Source organism: Argopecten irradians, chromosome 1 (genome assembly GCF_041381155.1).
Source record: "Argopecten irradians isolate NY chromosome 1, Ai_NY, whole genome shotgun sequence".
Lineage (NCBI taxonomy): Eukaryota > Metazoa > Mollusca > Bivalvia > Pectinida > Pectinidae > Argopecten > Argopecten irradians.
The window spans coordinates 12,868,560-12,885,159 of NC_091134.1; the positions used below are offsets into that span (position 1 = coordinate 12,868,560).

At 31.9% G+C, this 16,600-nt stretch overlaps 1 protein-coding gene across 5 annotated transcripts in view; it reads left to right on the forward strand.

The window, feature by feature from the left end:
* The window catches only part of LOC138318055 (voltage-gated potassium channel subunit beta-2-like), a 55,561-nt gene that overhangs the window by 28,326 nt on the left and 10,635 nt on the right, over positions 1 to 16,600 (forward strand). For 4 of the 5 annotated variants that reach the window (XM_069260127.1, XM_069260136.1, XM_069260146.1 and 1 more), the window contains exons 5-16: positions 372 to 451; positions 4,012 to 4,077; positions 11,187 to 11,231; positions 11,955 to 11,999; positions 12,154 to 12,197; positions 12,515 to 12,601; positions 13,168 to 13,253; positions 13,922 to 14,042; positions 14,329 to 14,423; positions 14,546 to 14,666; positions 15,123 to 15,211; positions 16,286 to 16,371. In XM_069260127.1, the coding sequence (XP_069116228.1) occupies positions 372 to 451; positions 4,012 to 4,077; positions 11,187 to 11,231; positions 11,955 to 11,999; positions 12,154 to 12,197; positions 12,515 to 12,601; positions 13,168 to 13,253; positions 13,922 to 14,042; positions 14,329 to 14,423; positions 14,546 to 14,666; positions 15,123 to 15,211; positions 16,286 to 16,371 (965 nt within the window). The remainder of the gene's footprint in view (positions 1 to 371; positions 452 to 4,011; positions 4,078 to 11,186; positions 11,232 to 11,954; positions 12,000 to 12,153; positions 12,198 to 12,514; positions 12,602 to 13,167; positions 13,254 to 13,921; positions 14,043 to 14,328; positions 14,424 to 14,545; positions 14,667 to 15,122; positions 15,212 to 16,285; positions 16,372 to 16,600) is intronic. The other variant, XM_069260154.1, reaches the window with a different exon arrangement.

Here is a 16,600-nt window from a genome sequence, read left to right on the forward strand (position 1 = left end):
GATTTTTTTTTTTTACCAATACATATGGATGTAGCTAAATGATTTAATCTGCCACTGGTGGCAAGAGATGGGGAATTTCATAGTAAGTTGAATCAAGTTTGATACTTAAATCACGCCCCTGTGGCACAGTGGTCGAGGTGTCTAGACATTCTACTACTGGACCTTATATTCTGGTCTACAAATCTGCAGGGGATTAATATCCATGATCTGACCATATTATTAAGGTGGATGATTTATGTGTTGGAGAATTTCTAGTTGAACACAAGACATGAAAACAGTAGTTCATCATTAACAAAATTGATAAATGTATACCCTTTGCCTTTGTATATTACCATATTCCTGAAGAGGTTATTTTATTTTCATTTTTTAAGGTAGCTGAAGAAATCCTTACCCTAGCCTACGAGAGTGGGATCAATTACTTTGACACTGCTGAAGTGTACGCTGCTGGAAAGTAAGTGACACTTTGAAGGAGTGGCATTAAACATTGTCTTTTCTTCCTTCATTAATTCTATTGTCTTAATGTCATGCTTCAGTGTTTTATTCAATCTTGTGGTAAACAAATATCATTATATAAGATACATTTATACGTCGTTTATGATTCCAAAGATACCTTATAATACATTAAATCTTTTCTTTTGATTTATTATTTATTAAATAATGTCACCCAAAAAGAAATTATGATAAATATTATTTATTCACGTACCTCATATTAATTTGGCAGGACAAGACATAATTTTTTTCTTCAAATGAAGAAACACAGAATTGAAATAATTGTCCTTTGTGTTTTTGTTGCTATTTGTTTGTGTGTTTATCATAAATGTTGTTTTTCTTTAAGTAATTGTACATGACTGGAGTGTAGTGTTTCTGCTGCTTTGAATCTCAATTTCCTTGGATTTTTTTTTATATTCTAAACAAAGCTTTTTCATGTACACAAGCTAATGTGTGTATCTCTGCCATATTAACATAAAGCATTTTGAGGAATCAGAGATGTTTTTTAACCTGTCACAGTTGTGGTTTCTCTGAAATATACATTTGGAATTTATTTCAACCATGCAACCAAAACTATGGGTTGTCAGGATATTATTGAAGCAAAATGTTTGTTGAATGACTTTGACCTTAGATGTGTATAATTATATAACAAAAATAAGATCAATAACCAATTGGGATCTTGGATAACCATTTAAGCCATTTTGGACTTTTTTTTATCTACAAGAGAATTAGATCATATGCTGAAAAATATTTCATATGCAAATTGCTCCTTTCGCAATGGTACTATTGAGAGCCCTGCAGCTTACTGCAATGAATTCCTTCTGAAATTGACCAAGGAATTTGCATTTACTCATATACATAGTTATTCAGCAGGATAGGAGATGTGATATTTTGCTGACAGAATTTTTGAGGATCGTAAATCAAATTTCTTTGCCATCATATTTGAAATGCTTCACAATTTGTTTTAGAAATTTGACATGCAGGTTTTAATCGAGTCTAAATTTAATAATGAAGTCTGCATTTTAGTAATGTTTAATTAAATTTTAAAACAATATTTCAGTTTTATTCACATGGGTGTGAACCGTGGATCATACTGGCATGTCTTTAACTAACTTTTAATCAATGCTAGTTTGATTGATGGTAGGGCATATGGTTTTCATCATTTGAATCTCATTTAGGAGCTTCTTCGTATAGAATTATTGTACAAATGAATTAGTCGAGATGAAGCATCGTTATGTCTTGAAGTTGATGATATTTCAAGACAGACTTGGAGGAGTGAAAGCCATTCTTTAACAGGGGAAACATAAGATACTAAATTCCAACATGGATGTAGTTTTGAGGCTGTTCTAATTGCCAGATTCTCATCAACTTTATTTATTTCATTTTTTTTTTTATTAAAAGAGATCACAGACACTGTGTTGACAGCTTTGTAAAAATTCATCAGCTTTGGAAACATCATAGAGCCTTTTGATCATGATTAGTTGAAAGGAAGATATTGTCTATTTTTGTTGAAGATTTTGAGTCATGTAGGACAACACATTTGCATGCTAATTGAAACGCAAGGACTTCAAATAGTGATAGTTTCCATTTGATCAAAATTAGATGATGTCAGATTTAGTTAAAAACTGTTATAGATAATAAAATGGTTTTCACATATATGTTGAATAACATTATGGCAAGAATTTTGAAAACCTCTGTTGCCATGGCAACAAAATGAAGGTCATTAAAGGTCAATGCTCTAATGAAAATGTAAATATAATTTGAAAAGAAACGCTGATTGAGTTCTTTGCTGCAAAATGATTTGAATGCATATATATACATGTCAAAACCTTAGAAAAACATGCAATTATGCCAATTATGATATGTTTTATTTAATTTTCTACATCATTTAATAGTAATTTTAAGAGTTGTTATTTCACCACACAGGAAAAGAGAGTTCAAAGTTTATTTGAATGGCTTAGTTTTTTTGCTTTGGGATACTTAGAAGAATTTTCTCTATAATAAAGGGCTCATCGATATCATTATCATAAAACGAAGATTGCAAATTGTACCACAAGAGTTATGTATAGTGAATGAACAATACTGGTGTTACAATAAAACCTCGCCATGTGGAGTCCATATTGTACCACAAGAGTTATGTATAGTGAATGAACAATACTGGTGTAACCTCGCCATGTGGAGTCTATCAACTACATCCAAATTTATATATCTAAAAATACTTACACTGATCGGCATCAGCTGGCACTGAAAACATTTCTCTTTCATGTTTGAGAGTTTCAGTGGAAAACAATTGAGAAATAGATTGCAGCCCATGTTGTTTGAAATTCAAATGTTTTCAGAGGTAATTGAAAACAACAAAGTGATTGTGTCTTTAATATTTAATGAACATAATTGTTTTTATTGTATGATTATGACCTAAATATGATATATTATTATTGCATTTTATTGGATTATTAGAAACAATTGGGTCATAGGATCATGCTTGATTAGTTATCTGAATAATACACTTTATCCAGAACACTTTGATGAAATCTTCACCAGAGAAAGATCAGATTTGGTTTAATGTTACCTGAGGTTTCTCTACTGTATCATGCTTGGTGTTTTTGTACGGCTGTTGGTTTTGATGGTTATGAGTAAAAATCTGTCTTCAATTCATCTCTTCTGTGTAGTATTGTTTGAAATTGGTTCTGCAAAAAAGATAAAAGATTACCAAAATTTCACTATTATCAAGAAGACATTCTAAAAAACTTGAAATATTTATATCTTTTTGATTTTAAGTCTGAGACTGAATTAAAATAATGATATTAATTACATTTTTATAACATAAGAATGCAAACCAATTATCTACATTGCTACACTTTGGTTTAGACTGGCTCCCAGTATCTTGAATATAAAAGTTATCTTTTAAATTGGTTTTCGTGTTTTTGTCTGTACATTTTGTCAATTATAATACAATGTAAAGACAATAAAAAGGAGACAATTAAGTATTAGTACAATGGATCAGATAACCTAGTACATTATGTATGGAAAAAAAAAATTAAGGGGAGATAATCTAGTACTAGATATGGAAAACAAATCTTTAAGGGGAGATAATCTATAAGTACTATGTATGGAAATAAATCTTAAAGGGGAGATGATTGACTACATATGTATGGAAAATATCTTTAAGGGGAGATAATCTTGTACTTTGTACGGAAAACAATCTTTTAGGGGCGTTAATTTAGTACTATGTAAGGGAAAAAAAATAATGGAGGATCATCTAGTACTGTATGAATCAATTCTTCAGGGGAGACAATCTATTTCTTCAGGGGAGATAATCTTGTACATATATATGAATAAATTCTTAAAGGAGATTACTTAGTATGTAAATGTGGAAAAATTCTTGAGGGAAACTTATCTAGTATATATATGTATATGTTTGGAAACATTCTTAAGGGGAGAAAATGATAGGGTCTGGTGGCCAGTCTATATTTTGGTGTGTGTGTGACCTCTTCATGTGTAGGTGTTATTTCTTATTTACAGTCATAAAAAGGACAATCCCGAGCTCCCTATTTCTGCCTATTACCAGATGCAGGTAGCCTGTGAGGGGTAAGGGGTATTGGAATGCACAAAAGCGAAATGCACGGAATATGCCTTCTTTTTTTTTTCTCTTGTTCAGATTCATTATTTCATTCATTTTTCAGTGTTTGTTCATTCCTTCATTCACCTGTTTATAATGCATTTTCATTCATTTTCCATTTTGACTGTTTCGTTAAATTTGAGATGATATTTCTGTCTCTTTCTTCACCGATTCCGACTTTTCTGTTGAGGTGTTTATTGGTGCGCGTGGCCGGTGTTTTCGTATTTCTCTTTCACTTTACCACACAATTTCTCTGTCTTTGTGATTAATTGGCTGTTATTTTCACCTCTGATTGTTCAGCGTGTCATGTTACCCTTACACAATGGTCTATATGGAATGAATCAGCATGTTATCATAGATCTTATAAAACCATTTTATCCTAAAGTAACTTTATCATAGATCTTATAAATTCATTTTATCCTAAAGTAACTTTATCATAGATCTTATCAAACCATTTTATCCTTAAGTAACTTTATCATAGATCTTATAAAACCATTTTATCCTAAAGTAACTTTATCATAGATCTTATAAAACCATTTTATCCTAATGTAATTTTATCATATATCTTATAAATCCATTTAATCCTAAAGTAACTTTATCATAGATCTTATAAAACCATTTTATCCTAAAGTAACTTTATCATAGATCTTATAAATTCATTTTATCCTAAAGTAACTTTATCATAGATCTTATAAAACCATTTTATCCTAAAGTAATTTTATCATATATCTTATAAATCCATTTAATCCTAAAGTAACTTTATCATAGATCTGATCAAACCATTTTATCCTAAAGTAACTTTATCATAGATCTTATAAAACCATTTTATCCTAATGTAATTTTATCATATATCTTATAAATCCATTTAATCCTAAAGTAACTTTATCATAGATCTTATAAAACCATTTTATCCTAAAGTAACTTTATCATAGATCTTATAAATTCATTTTATCCTAAAGTAACTTTATAACAGATCTTATAAAACCATTTTATCCTAAAGTAATTTTATCATATATCTTATAAATCCATTTAATCCTAAAGTAACTTTATCATAGATCTGATCAAACCATATTATCCTAAAGTAACTTTATCATAGATCTTATAAAACCATTTTATCCTGAAGTAACTTTATCATAGATCTTATAAAACCATTTATCCTAATGAAACTTTATCATAGATCTTATAAAACCATTTTATCCTGAAGTAATTTTATCATAGATCTTATAAATCCATTTTATCTTAAAGTAACTTTGTCATAGATCTTATAAAACCATTTATCCTAATGAAACTTTATCATAGATCTTGTAAAGCCATTTTATCCTAAAGAAACTTTGTCATAGATATTAAAAAAACATTTTATTGTAAAGAAGCTTAATCATAAATCTTATAAATCTGTTTTATCTTATAGAAACTTTAAGAAACACAGTCAACAAAACATTGAAATCTTAATGCAGGAATTATATTTTCTCCAACATCAACTGATATTAATGCAAGACATTTTTATGGTTGAAAAATTACAAACATTTCAAAAATTTGTTTGATTTTATTGATTCCGATATATTTCGATGTTAAAATTTTAATTCAAAATTTCAAAAAATTTTAATTGATAATTAAAAAAACATTCAAAACAGCTGGAAATCAGGATATCAGTACTCTATGTATATATTTATAGAGTCATGTTTGACAAAGAAATTTTAAGGACAATTTGATAATTACTGTCACCAGGGTATGGACATTTTTGTAGATCACTATTTCTTAGATCTTTTATATCTTTGATTAAGCATGCCTTAAAATGTATTCTATGAACGGAGGGGTCATGGGAAATCTATCAAATGTTTTATTATTTTTGTAAACTTGGATACACCAACTTGATAAACAATAATTGACATACAATAACATGGTTACTTGCATGCAGGATACTTGCAGGATCTGAATTGATCAGGATAGATTTTTGGAGGGGATATTAAAATTTAAGTAAAAATGTAGAAAAATTAATTTTGTATAAATATTTTGAATAAAATATGAATTTAGCTCAGTGATGCTGTGTATATGCCATTTTCACATTGTGCATAGAGTATTCACAAGTCTGGAAGCAAGCACTGGGGAATGCTGCTCTGTTGACGTTGTTTATTCAGATCATGTTGCTCACCTCCGCTCTCACCAATCTGCTTTACAGATCTTCATGATATCCGGATATTACAATATACTGTAAAACATTATATCCTTATTCTCATTGCTGCTGTGCAGTCATATCACCATTCATCACATTGTGAAAGTGGAATATGATATTTGTTTGTTTAGCATTCGATACCATTGGAATATTGCATTGTTGCTTCATCATTATACATTTATAATTAAGAAATCAAAAGATTGGTTTATCATTTGGGTTGGTTACAAAAACAAAAAAAAAATGTTTAGATGTTTTAATACTGGCAAAATTATTAGCTCACCTGCATATAATCCAAGTTAAAAGGTAAGCCTCTTTCGTAATGCGGTTTTGTCCATTATAAGTAGGCCAACAATTGGCCTCTAATCATAATTAGCACTGAACTGAATCTTATAAATTAACTGGTACTATAAATTTACTGGTGTTAACCTTTCCGAAACTTATCTAAATAGGTGAGTTTGAATGAAACAGCATCATAATCTATGGTAGATTGTGTTTCAATGTTTGTTGCCAAATAAGCTAGGTGAGCAGTACATGTCCTGTGGGCCTCTTGTTTGCTGTTGCATTTGATGATCTTTTTTTCAGAATATGACATATTGACTTCTGACTAGTAATGGGCATTATTGTGTATGTAAGTGTATGAAGATATTTCAGATAACAGAAAAGTCAAAACTATTTTTGAGTTTCTATAAACCAGATATTTCCCTTGTCTGTATAACATGCTAAGCCCCTACTTCAGCAGACAGATCTATTTAAACCATCAGTTTGGTTACATAATGAAATGTTTATACTGACAGGCAATTGATATTTCCTATGAATTACAAATATTACCCCAAGATGTTTCAAATAGCTTTCAAAGCATTTAAGTTAATGATTTTATGATGTAGATGCCAGTGGGAGAATTGATATTGATCCAGCGGTAATGATAATAGATTTCAGTCCTACCTCTACAGATAATGTAAAGTAAATATATACACATTCAACCACCGAGATGGGGATATTTTGTTTGACTAATACATAATTGACAAAAATGTCTCCCTCTGTTTTGATATGCCTCGTCTGAGTATAATAGATAAAAAAAGTAATTACATCCTGGCTTTTAGTATATAAAGCATCTCTTCCTGCGTAATGCACTTGAGTTTTACATAAGTTGTTTACAGAATAGCCAATGCTATAATTACTTTTTTGGTGTATTCTTTGATAATAGTTAGTATGGTTAAAGAGACTTAAGGATGGTCTTTGTTTATCTGAATATTTTGACGAGATTGATTGTCAGCGTATGAATCTAAACCACACCTCCTTCAGGTGATGATTAGATGATAGCCATTTGAAGCGAGGATTTTATCAGGGTTTGACATGGGTTTTGATATATATAGCACAGGTATTACAATGTATATCATATACAAAGACAGGTGGTGCTAACTCTTCAGAAACACCTGGTCTCTTTTAGTTTCATATATCAAAGGTATTATTCATACCATAAGACAGATGGTGTACACACTGAGACACCTGGTCTGCTTTTTCATTCAAAAAAGTCTTTCTCTAAATTTCTTCTTGTTTTGAGATTGAATTTATAGTTTCAATGTGATTGTAGTGTTTTCCCCTTATTATAGATTAACTAAGCTATATGATGGTACAAAATGTGGTGATTTATGATGTGTGAAGCATTTGGCTTCAGTTTCACAGGCAATAGTGATGCTACTGGAGAATAATATTATTACCTGCATCTATAGCACTACTGGGTCACAATTTGAAATAGGTCAAAAAAAAAACACTGATGCAATGTAGTATGACTTTAAGAACTATATTTTAATAATTAAAAACATTTGGGATAAACTTAATGATGTTCTTTTTGAGTTTTGAAAGACCGTTCAGAACATGTACAACAATCAGATTGGTGAACACTGCAGTGCTCTGATAGTTCACATACTTTCAAGAAAATTGTTGAATTGCAAAGTATATCCTGCTTTAACAAGAAGATAAAACTAGGAATAATTTCTTGCCTTTGATATGTTGGACAAATTTTCTTGGGCAGTAATTGGTCACGAGTAAACCTTTGATGGTCTGCTGCTAGCTAGATCTTGTTAATGTTGGGTTCACAATATTCATATCTGTGTCCCTGTAAAAGTTCACCACCTTCTCTCCTGATTAGCACCTGATGGGGAATCTGACTGATGTGACTGTTGATGTTTTATGCAAGGGTATTTAGTTCTAATGTCTATCCGGTCCAAGCCTTGATCTTTGTCGTCTAACAGGACCACAAAGGTTTACATTAGTGCATACACACACTAGAATGTCCTAATAATACTTGGAAGCCGAGGCTTGTCGATGTAGCCACACTATAGCGTCTGATCCAAACATATGGTATATATATATACCAACATTGCTGTTTCCTCCTTAAAGCTGGGCAAACAGATTTTCCAGGTGTGCAAAACATGTACTCTGTCACTTCACACCTGTTAACGAGATTTTGATGGAGCGTCTATGGCTATATTTATACCTGCTCCCCTAGAATAGACATTGCTGGTAACTACAAAGGTCTTTGCCTGTTTACACTGTGGCTGGACCCACTGGCTCCACAGAGAACCTCACTAGTAGCAACAAAGTTTATAGAGAACAAGTTTGTCTGGTTTATAGCTCTCTTCACGAAGATGAATTGCAGATCACATCCGGAATTTATCTCTGTTAAATGTTTTTTTTTCCATCTTGATCTTTTTTTTTGATTTTTCCAATTTGTTTGTTTCTTCATTGGTCTCGTTTCATGTCATGATCACTAGCTGTTTTTGAATTTGTTGCTGTAAAATTTAAAAAGAAACAATGTATTTTGTATACACTGTATGTCATCATGTAAATTATTTTGGTTAAGCATACGAAAATAATTAGTACTAAATGTTTATGAGATAGGGAAGTTAGAGGAATAATAAATGAAACACAAATTTAGTTGTAGATGATCTCCAAAGGAATTTCTATCATGGGGAGATTATCTTGTATCATCCAGGGGAGATAATTTAGTATCAGAATTTTCTAAATCAGGGTAGACAATTTCATACTAATCAGGGGAGATAATCTTACATAAAATAAAATTCTGATTCCAGGAATATTTTCTACTTGTATTTTATACTTCAGCAAGAAATAAACTGACCTTAATGGATATTTTTATATATCATTTTATTTTTATTTTTAATCTAGGTGGAAAAACTACTGAATTAAAGTTTATGAATTTTAAACCTTTTACACTGTTTAATTAAGAGTTCAGAATTTATTATAAAATGGATAGAGAAATCCCTTGTAAGATGTTTTGATATTTTTGATTAAGAAGGGAAGAATATCAACAATATATATTTATAAAATCTATCTGGATATTTGTTAGATATGACAGATATGAGACAGACTTCCAATGTATATATATATATCAGCCATACAAACATATGTGGCATAACTGGCATTAGAGACTCATTGTCACGCTAAATTGATGTGTGCAATGTGGTCTATGACCAAACAATATCATGTCCTATATTAATACTAATCAAACAGAGCATTACTAATTCATAAAGTTAGTTCTTGTATCAGGTATCATTGATCAAACCATACCAACTGTTTACTAGGCCAGACACCATTCATCTGTGTAATAAAGATCTCTTAGAAGCTTAAATCTATTCCCCTGATGTATTTTGCATCAAGCTTCTCTGTGAATCTGACCCGGAGGAGAACTTAGAATCATTTGGAGCTGGGCGGAATGGTTTCGCCATCAATCACTGATGAAATATGTTTGTCATGATATTGTTTTCACCGGCACATGATAAGGTCGGAGCAGGAATCGGTCTCCAGACAAATATTCCCTGACCAGCCTATAATGTTTAATCAATACTACTATTTCTCCTGGTCCGAGATTTCCAATAACTATGTCCCAGAGGCATGACCCGTTCTCTGTTTTTATAAACAAACTCACAAGGCTTGGAGAAAGAATGCAATTGGATAAAATTGACATTTGTATATGGCTCTGCTTCAATAACGTTTGTCTGAGGACTGATATCTACGTACGGTTTTCATTTATTTGATCGGGCTACAATAACAAATTAGATACATTGGTCCATAATCCTAAAATTGAAACGAATCCACTATGAATATGAATCCCACTTTTGCCTGCAAACACTTTGATACAGCCATTGGACAATGGCTTGTATTAGAACATTCTTGATTTCTTAAATCCTATAATGGGATTAAAAAAAAGAGAAAAAAAAACATTGCTGATTTGACAGTGATATATCCAACCAAATGCTACAAGGGGAGATAATCCTAGCATATAGTAGATTTTTAATACAAGAACCTCTGTATACAATCTTATACGTATTCAGAGGCCTACATTGTATTTTCAATAAAAAAACCTTATTATGCTGTAATTAAAAATTGATGAGACTTAGACAATCTGTGACCAGCAAATTGAAATGCTTCAAATAATGTGCATTTAATTCTATGCTGAAATGAATAAAAGTCTCATTTAATTTCAAATACCCTAAGAGTACCTGTTCTCTTCTGCTTTAATTATAGAGAGTGAATGTCTGATGCATCTATTTTCCTCTGATTAGTGTACGTTATGATAAAATGTAATAAAAAATCAACAAAAGCACGGTCAAGAAAAAACATTGATGATGTAAACAAAACATTAAAAAAAAAAGACTTTTCTGCAGTTATCATTTCACGGTAAGTTATTTTCTGGACGGTTATTTGTTACCTGAAGAAAGACTAACAATTATATTAGAATATATGGCCTACACCCCCAACCAGTTAACTCCTTATGCAATGGTAACAAAGACCTTATGTTCCATTTTACTAATTGGTTTTGTCTTGCAGTTTGGAATGTATAAGTATTGAATATTACAGATTTAATTATCTTTGTTTTGTATTTTTCAGGGCAGAAATCTTACTGGGAAAACTTCTAAAGAAAAAGACATGGAGGTATATATCAAAGAAAAGCAAAACTTGTTTTCCTGATATTTTTAGTTTTTTAATTTCCTGCAGCTGTAAAATTGTTCAATTCTGCTATATAATTTGATCAGTATGTATACCTTTGAAAGGATAATTTGTTATCATTGGCATGTATAGTGCAGCCTCACCCAACGTGAAAGTGCCAAATGTATTCCCAATCTATCCACACCCAAATCTTAAAAGATTTCCTGCTATTTCTACAAATAAAATGATAACAGACAGCAAGGATAATGCATTACTTGGAATAGCTCAACTTTCAGTGTTGCACTTAGATTTTAGTTTTGTAGGTTACTTACAGGATAGTCTGACCTGAGTGCCAGGCAATGCTAACACAACAAATAGGCTTTTACATGCACCACAGGGGTCATTTCTGACAAGAGTAAGAGTATATTAAATATGTTTAGGATCACTTACTTATAAATACAACCTTCTGTGTATCCTCCTGGTAGTTTTGTTTTTAAAACATACTGTATTCGACCCAATCAGCGCCCAGGGCGTTTAAAAAATTGAAAAGGTGCTAATAAGACATAATTATTGCAAATCTAGACAGTTTTGTGTAGTTTTGGTCTTTATTTATGCGTGGGCAATTGAAATCAAGGCCTCAAAAAGCGGGAGGGGCGTTTATAGGGACATGGACGCCAATTGGGTTGAATACGGTAACTTAAGACTAATGGTACTGTGTTTTTTTAACAGGCGATCCAGTTACATCATATCAACAAAGATATATTGGGGAGGAAAGTAAGTATTAGTATATATCTATCTTTACCACATTATTGTCAAACATTAAACTGAAAATAAGACTTATCAAAAATTAATAATGATAAACACCCCCATTTGCTTTTCATAATGTTTGATATTTGTTTAATTGAAATATGTTTATCATTTCTTTTAGAGCGGAGACCGAAAAAGGTTTATCAAGAAAGCATATCATAGAAGGTATGTATATATTTATGTATCAGTTATAGAAGGTATTATGTTTTTTTTTTAAATTATTCAATAAAAATCTGTGTTTTTCTGTTAAGGTCATTTATGAGTGAAAGGTTTTAAAATACAAAATTAATGTTGATACTTTTTACTCTCTTTAATTGACCAATAATTGTGTTATCTCCCTTGAATATATGTGATCCCCCTTGAAAATGTGTTATCTCCCTTGTAATTTAGCAATAGTTGTGTTATATCCTAATAGCATTCTGATGATGATGTAATCTTATCGTCTATTACCCCTGTACAATAATTTTATTGTTCCTTTACAGGTCTGCGAGGCTCACTTGAACGTTTACAACTGGAATATGTCGACATTGTTTTTGCCAACAAACCTGATCCTCACACCCCTATGGAAGGTATACTGATCTTTTCTCACATTTCGTAAATTCAAAGTGAAAATGGTAAATTTTGAAACCTTTGAAGAAAGACCCACCAGGTATAAATTTGTAATATATAATACTGAAGATTTGATTATATGATTAGAAATAATATCACGCTGACATTCATGCTGTATATGACTATATTAATTTCTCAAAGCTACCGGCAAGTCTATGATATTATAGCAATGCAGTTCATAATGACCTTTGCTGTTTGCATCCTCTACGATAAATCAGAGAATGACCAGCATGTCTGCCTGTCAACTTGTGTTCATAACGAAATTATATTGAGTGATATAATTTGACATAGACAATTGAACAATCTGACCAATGCTCGATCTACTTTTTTAACGGAGAAGGTCATAAGGTCATCTGTCCAACTACTTGGATGGTTGATAATAACCATGACGTCTTCTCTCACAAGAAGATCCCAAGAAGTTGTACATCAGGAGTTACACAAGCCTCATTATTGATTACTTGTATAATTTATTAAGCCACTATTACAAAATCAATGAAGTTCACATTAAATGTTTCTGCTATAACAGAGATTGTCCGAGCCTTCACCCATGTGATAAACCAGGGCTGGGCCATGTACTGGGGGTCGTCGCGATGGAGCGCCACCGAAATCATGGTCAGTAGAGATTGCTACTACTGAAATAAAGCAGCAAATTCAAAATATTTGTTCTAACTAAACGCTGAAGTAATTTTAGATACCACAACAGTAGAAAAAAAAACGGAAAAGATGAAACCATGTAACAGGTTATTTTAGTGTGGATAATATTTTGGGATTGGATTGCTCATTTTCATTTAGAACTGCAAAAAAATTGACCTGTTAAAATATCCAGCTATTATACAGTAGTCATGATGTATATGACATTGCTATTCGATCCAGCTCATTGAACACTGAGATTTCTATATATAATACCGAATTTAACATCACACTTATCAAATCTAGTCTGATTATAAATATTTGAAAACAAGCTTGTATTAATGTTCAACACCATTGCTTTATTATGTTAAACTGTAATCCTATCTGTCTTGAATCCCTAATTAACATTCATTTTAATATGGTCACAACTCCACATGACATTGGGCAGAAGTTTCTTTTCTGATAAATATACTTTTTAAATCAAAACAAATGCAATTATTTTTTTAATATATCAACTGCATTAAAAACAAAATGTTGGATATATCTCAATAAAAAAAGGGGAAATGAGATAACACTGGTGCAACTAATCTGTCAGAATATAGAGTACATATGTATATCAATTTTGTAATAGTTTATCTTTTATCAAACAGGAGGCCCATTCTGTAGCCAGACAGTTTAACCTTATTCCACCTGTAGCCGAACAGGCTGAGTATCATTTGTTCCACAGAGAGAAAGTAGAACTACACATGCCAGAACTTTACCACAAAATAGGTAGGAAGCATATCTTCTCTTTTACTAGGGCAATGCTTGAAAGAAATCTTGACACTTAATATTACTTCAGACATTGAAAGTTTTTCCATGCATATGAAATCCTCTAAGAAAATAACTTTGATCTTTGAATCATAGTAGCGATTCTAGTGAGAAAAAGTTCAATCCCTGGCAGAGTGATAAAAAAATCAGTACCTCACTCTGGTAATAGGAACTAGAGATGAAGTAAATCAGCATCATATGGGAATACATTTACAGCATTCAAATATTGATGTCATTTGTTTTACAGGTATAGGAACGATAACATGGTCACCACTAGCAGGGGGTGTATTGACGGGGAAGTATGACGATGGGGTTCCTATATATTCACGTGCAGCTCTCAAGGTACATCAGATCGGTTTCTGAATTTGGTTGTGAGTTATCTTCTCTTGTGTCATCAGTTACAGAATATGCGGAGAAAATTGTAGATTCACATGTATATATTATTACGGGTTATTCTATTACAGGGGTATGTTTGGTTGAAAGAGAAAATTTTATCTGAAGATGGACGACGACAGCAAGCCAAATTACGAGAGGTAGCTTGTATTGCTGACAGAATAGGGTGTTCGTTATCACAGTTAGCCATAGGTAGGTACACTTGGATTTCACTTCCTTCCCCAAAAAACTCCAAAAATTCAGACCAGCATACAATCACTGCAGTTAGCCAATAAGTCAATTAGTAATAACCCTAACCTTTGACCTTTGAACCCATTCTTTAACCAATTTTCCATAGCCTAAGACAAACGGTCACCAGTTTTTCAAAGATACAAAGATACTTTTCCATAATATCCCTCACTCTTTGACCCAATTGCAACCTACACCATTCCTGAGAAAGCCAAAGTGCATCAATACACAATTACCCCCGTCAATACATTCATCCTCCTATTGACCTGCTCAACCCAGAACTCGCTGTAATATGTATCCTAATTAAATACAAAAGAAGTCTAGACTCGTAGATTCATTTAACAATTAAAAATGCATTAATAGGTTGATATTGTTGTCCTCGTTGAATTGTTTATGATTTGGCCTTTTGTCTATTTGCAGCTTGGGGCTTAAAGAATGACAATGTACATTGTGTACTCCTAGGAGCTTCCTCAGTCGACCAGTTATATGAAAACATCCAGGCTATACAGGTAGGTAGAGAGGCGTTCATGTGTGTCCTCCTTATTATCCCAGACACTCTATAACCAGGATATAAATATGTACCATCAAAACACTGCCAACCACATTATAGTTATTATTGTAATATATGAAGTTAATGAATATATAATATTAATTAATTTTCAAGTATTTTTTGGGCGATATGAAATAATGTAGTAGATATATAGCTGTCTGCGAAATTTTCATTGTTGTGAATAATTCATTTGGAAGAAAAAGTGAAAAATAAGTAGTCATGAGAAGAATTTAGGTTACAGTATATTTGAACTGGTTCCTATAAAATGAAAAGGATGATTGAGATAAGAAGTTAATAAGAATGGGTAAATGAAGGAGGAACAGTGAAGTTGTGGGGGAGAATAGAACAGGGATTACCTTGCAATGGACCATTACTGTAATATATTATGATATATCATTGCTCTTTCATGAAATGAAATTTAAACATAATCACCAAGTTAAAACATGTTTATTGCAGTGAAAAAAAAAACCCAGCAAATTTTACTTTTCTAATTTGCTACCATTTTCGCCATTGCATCAAGGCTATAGAGGAAGGGAAGCAACTCTCGTTTAAAGTGATGTTTAAATTGGCTTAGCTCAGACAAGTAGTAAAAAAAAGAAAGTTTTCTATGGAGGAAGAGAACTGCCATACGTTTTAACCATAACATATAATGATGGATATGGATGACACATTATATAAGTTTCTCATTTATTTTGCTGAATTTGAAATCCGAAAAGAAGAAAAAGACGATGGTTGAAAATGTCTATCAAGAGCTCAAATTTGTTATTATGTCATATTTATGACACTTTCGGAGCTGTGTGAAGGAAAAATTGTGCCAGAGAAAATGTTCCAGTAAAGTAGATATCAACATACATATGCACTTTTTCACATCAGGGAAACGCAAAGACAAGAAAAATGTGAAAATATATCCATGAATACATTCAGGGAAAAAGTTTTTTTTTTAAATGAACCACCACATATACAGTATGATACAATAAAATAAATACTGATGTGCTGATGTTGTCATGTTAGGTTGTTTTCTTTTGTATTTCAGTATGTTCCAAAACTCACCCCAGACATTATGTGTGAACTAGACAAAATGTTAGGAAATCGGCCGCAGCAGCGTAAAGACCCGTACAGGTGAAAACTAATAGTCTGATTATTGTCAAGGGGACTCACATATGAGAAAATAGTATGCTATTCTGTACAGGTGATAACATATAAGTGGAGAATCGTTACAGAGATGCATAGGTAGTAGTTGTAGTTAGGTCATGCCACAGAATCATACAGGTGAGAATTTTATTGTTTTATTGATTACCATGTGAGAATTGCAGTCTGTTTGAAGAAACGTACATGGGAATAGGTGTCT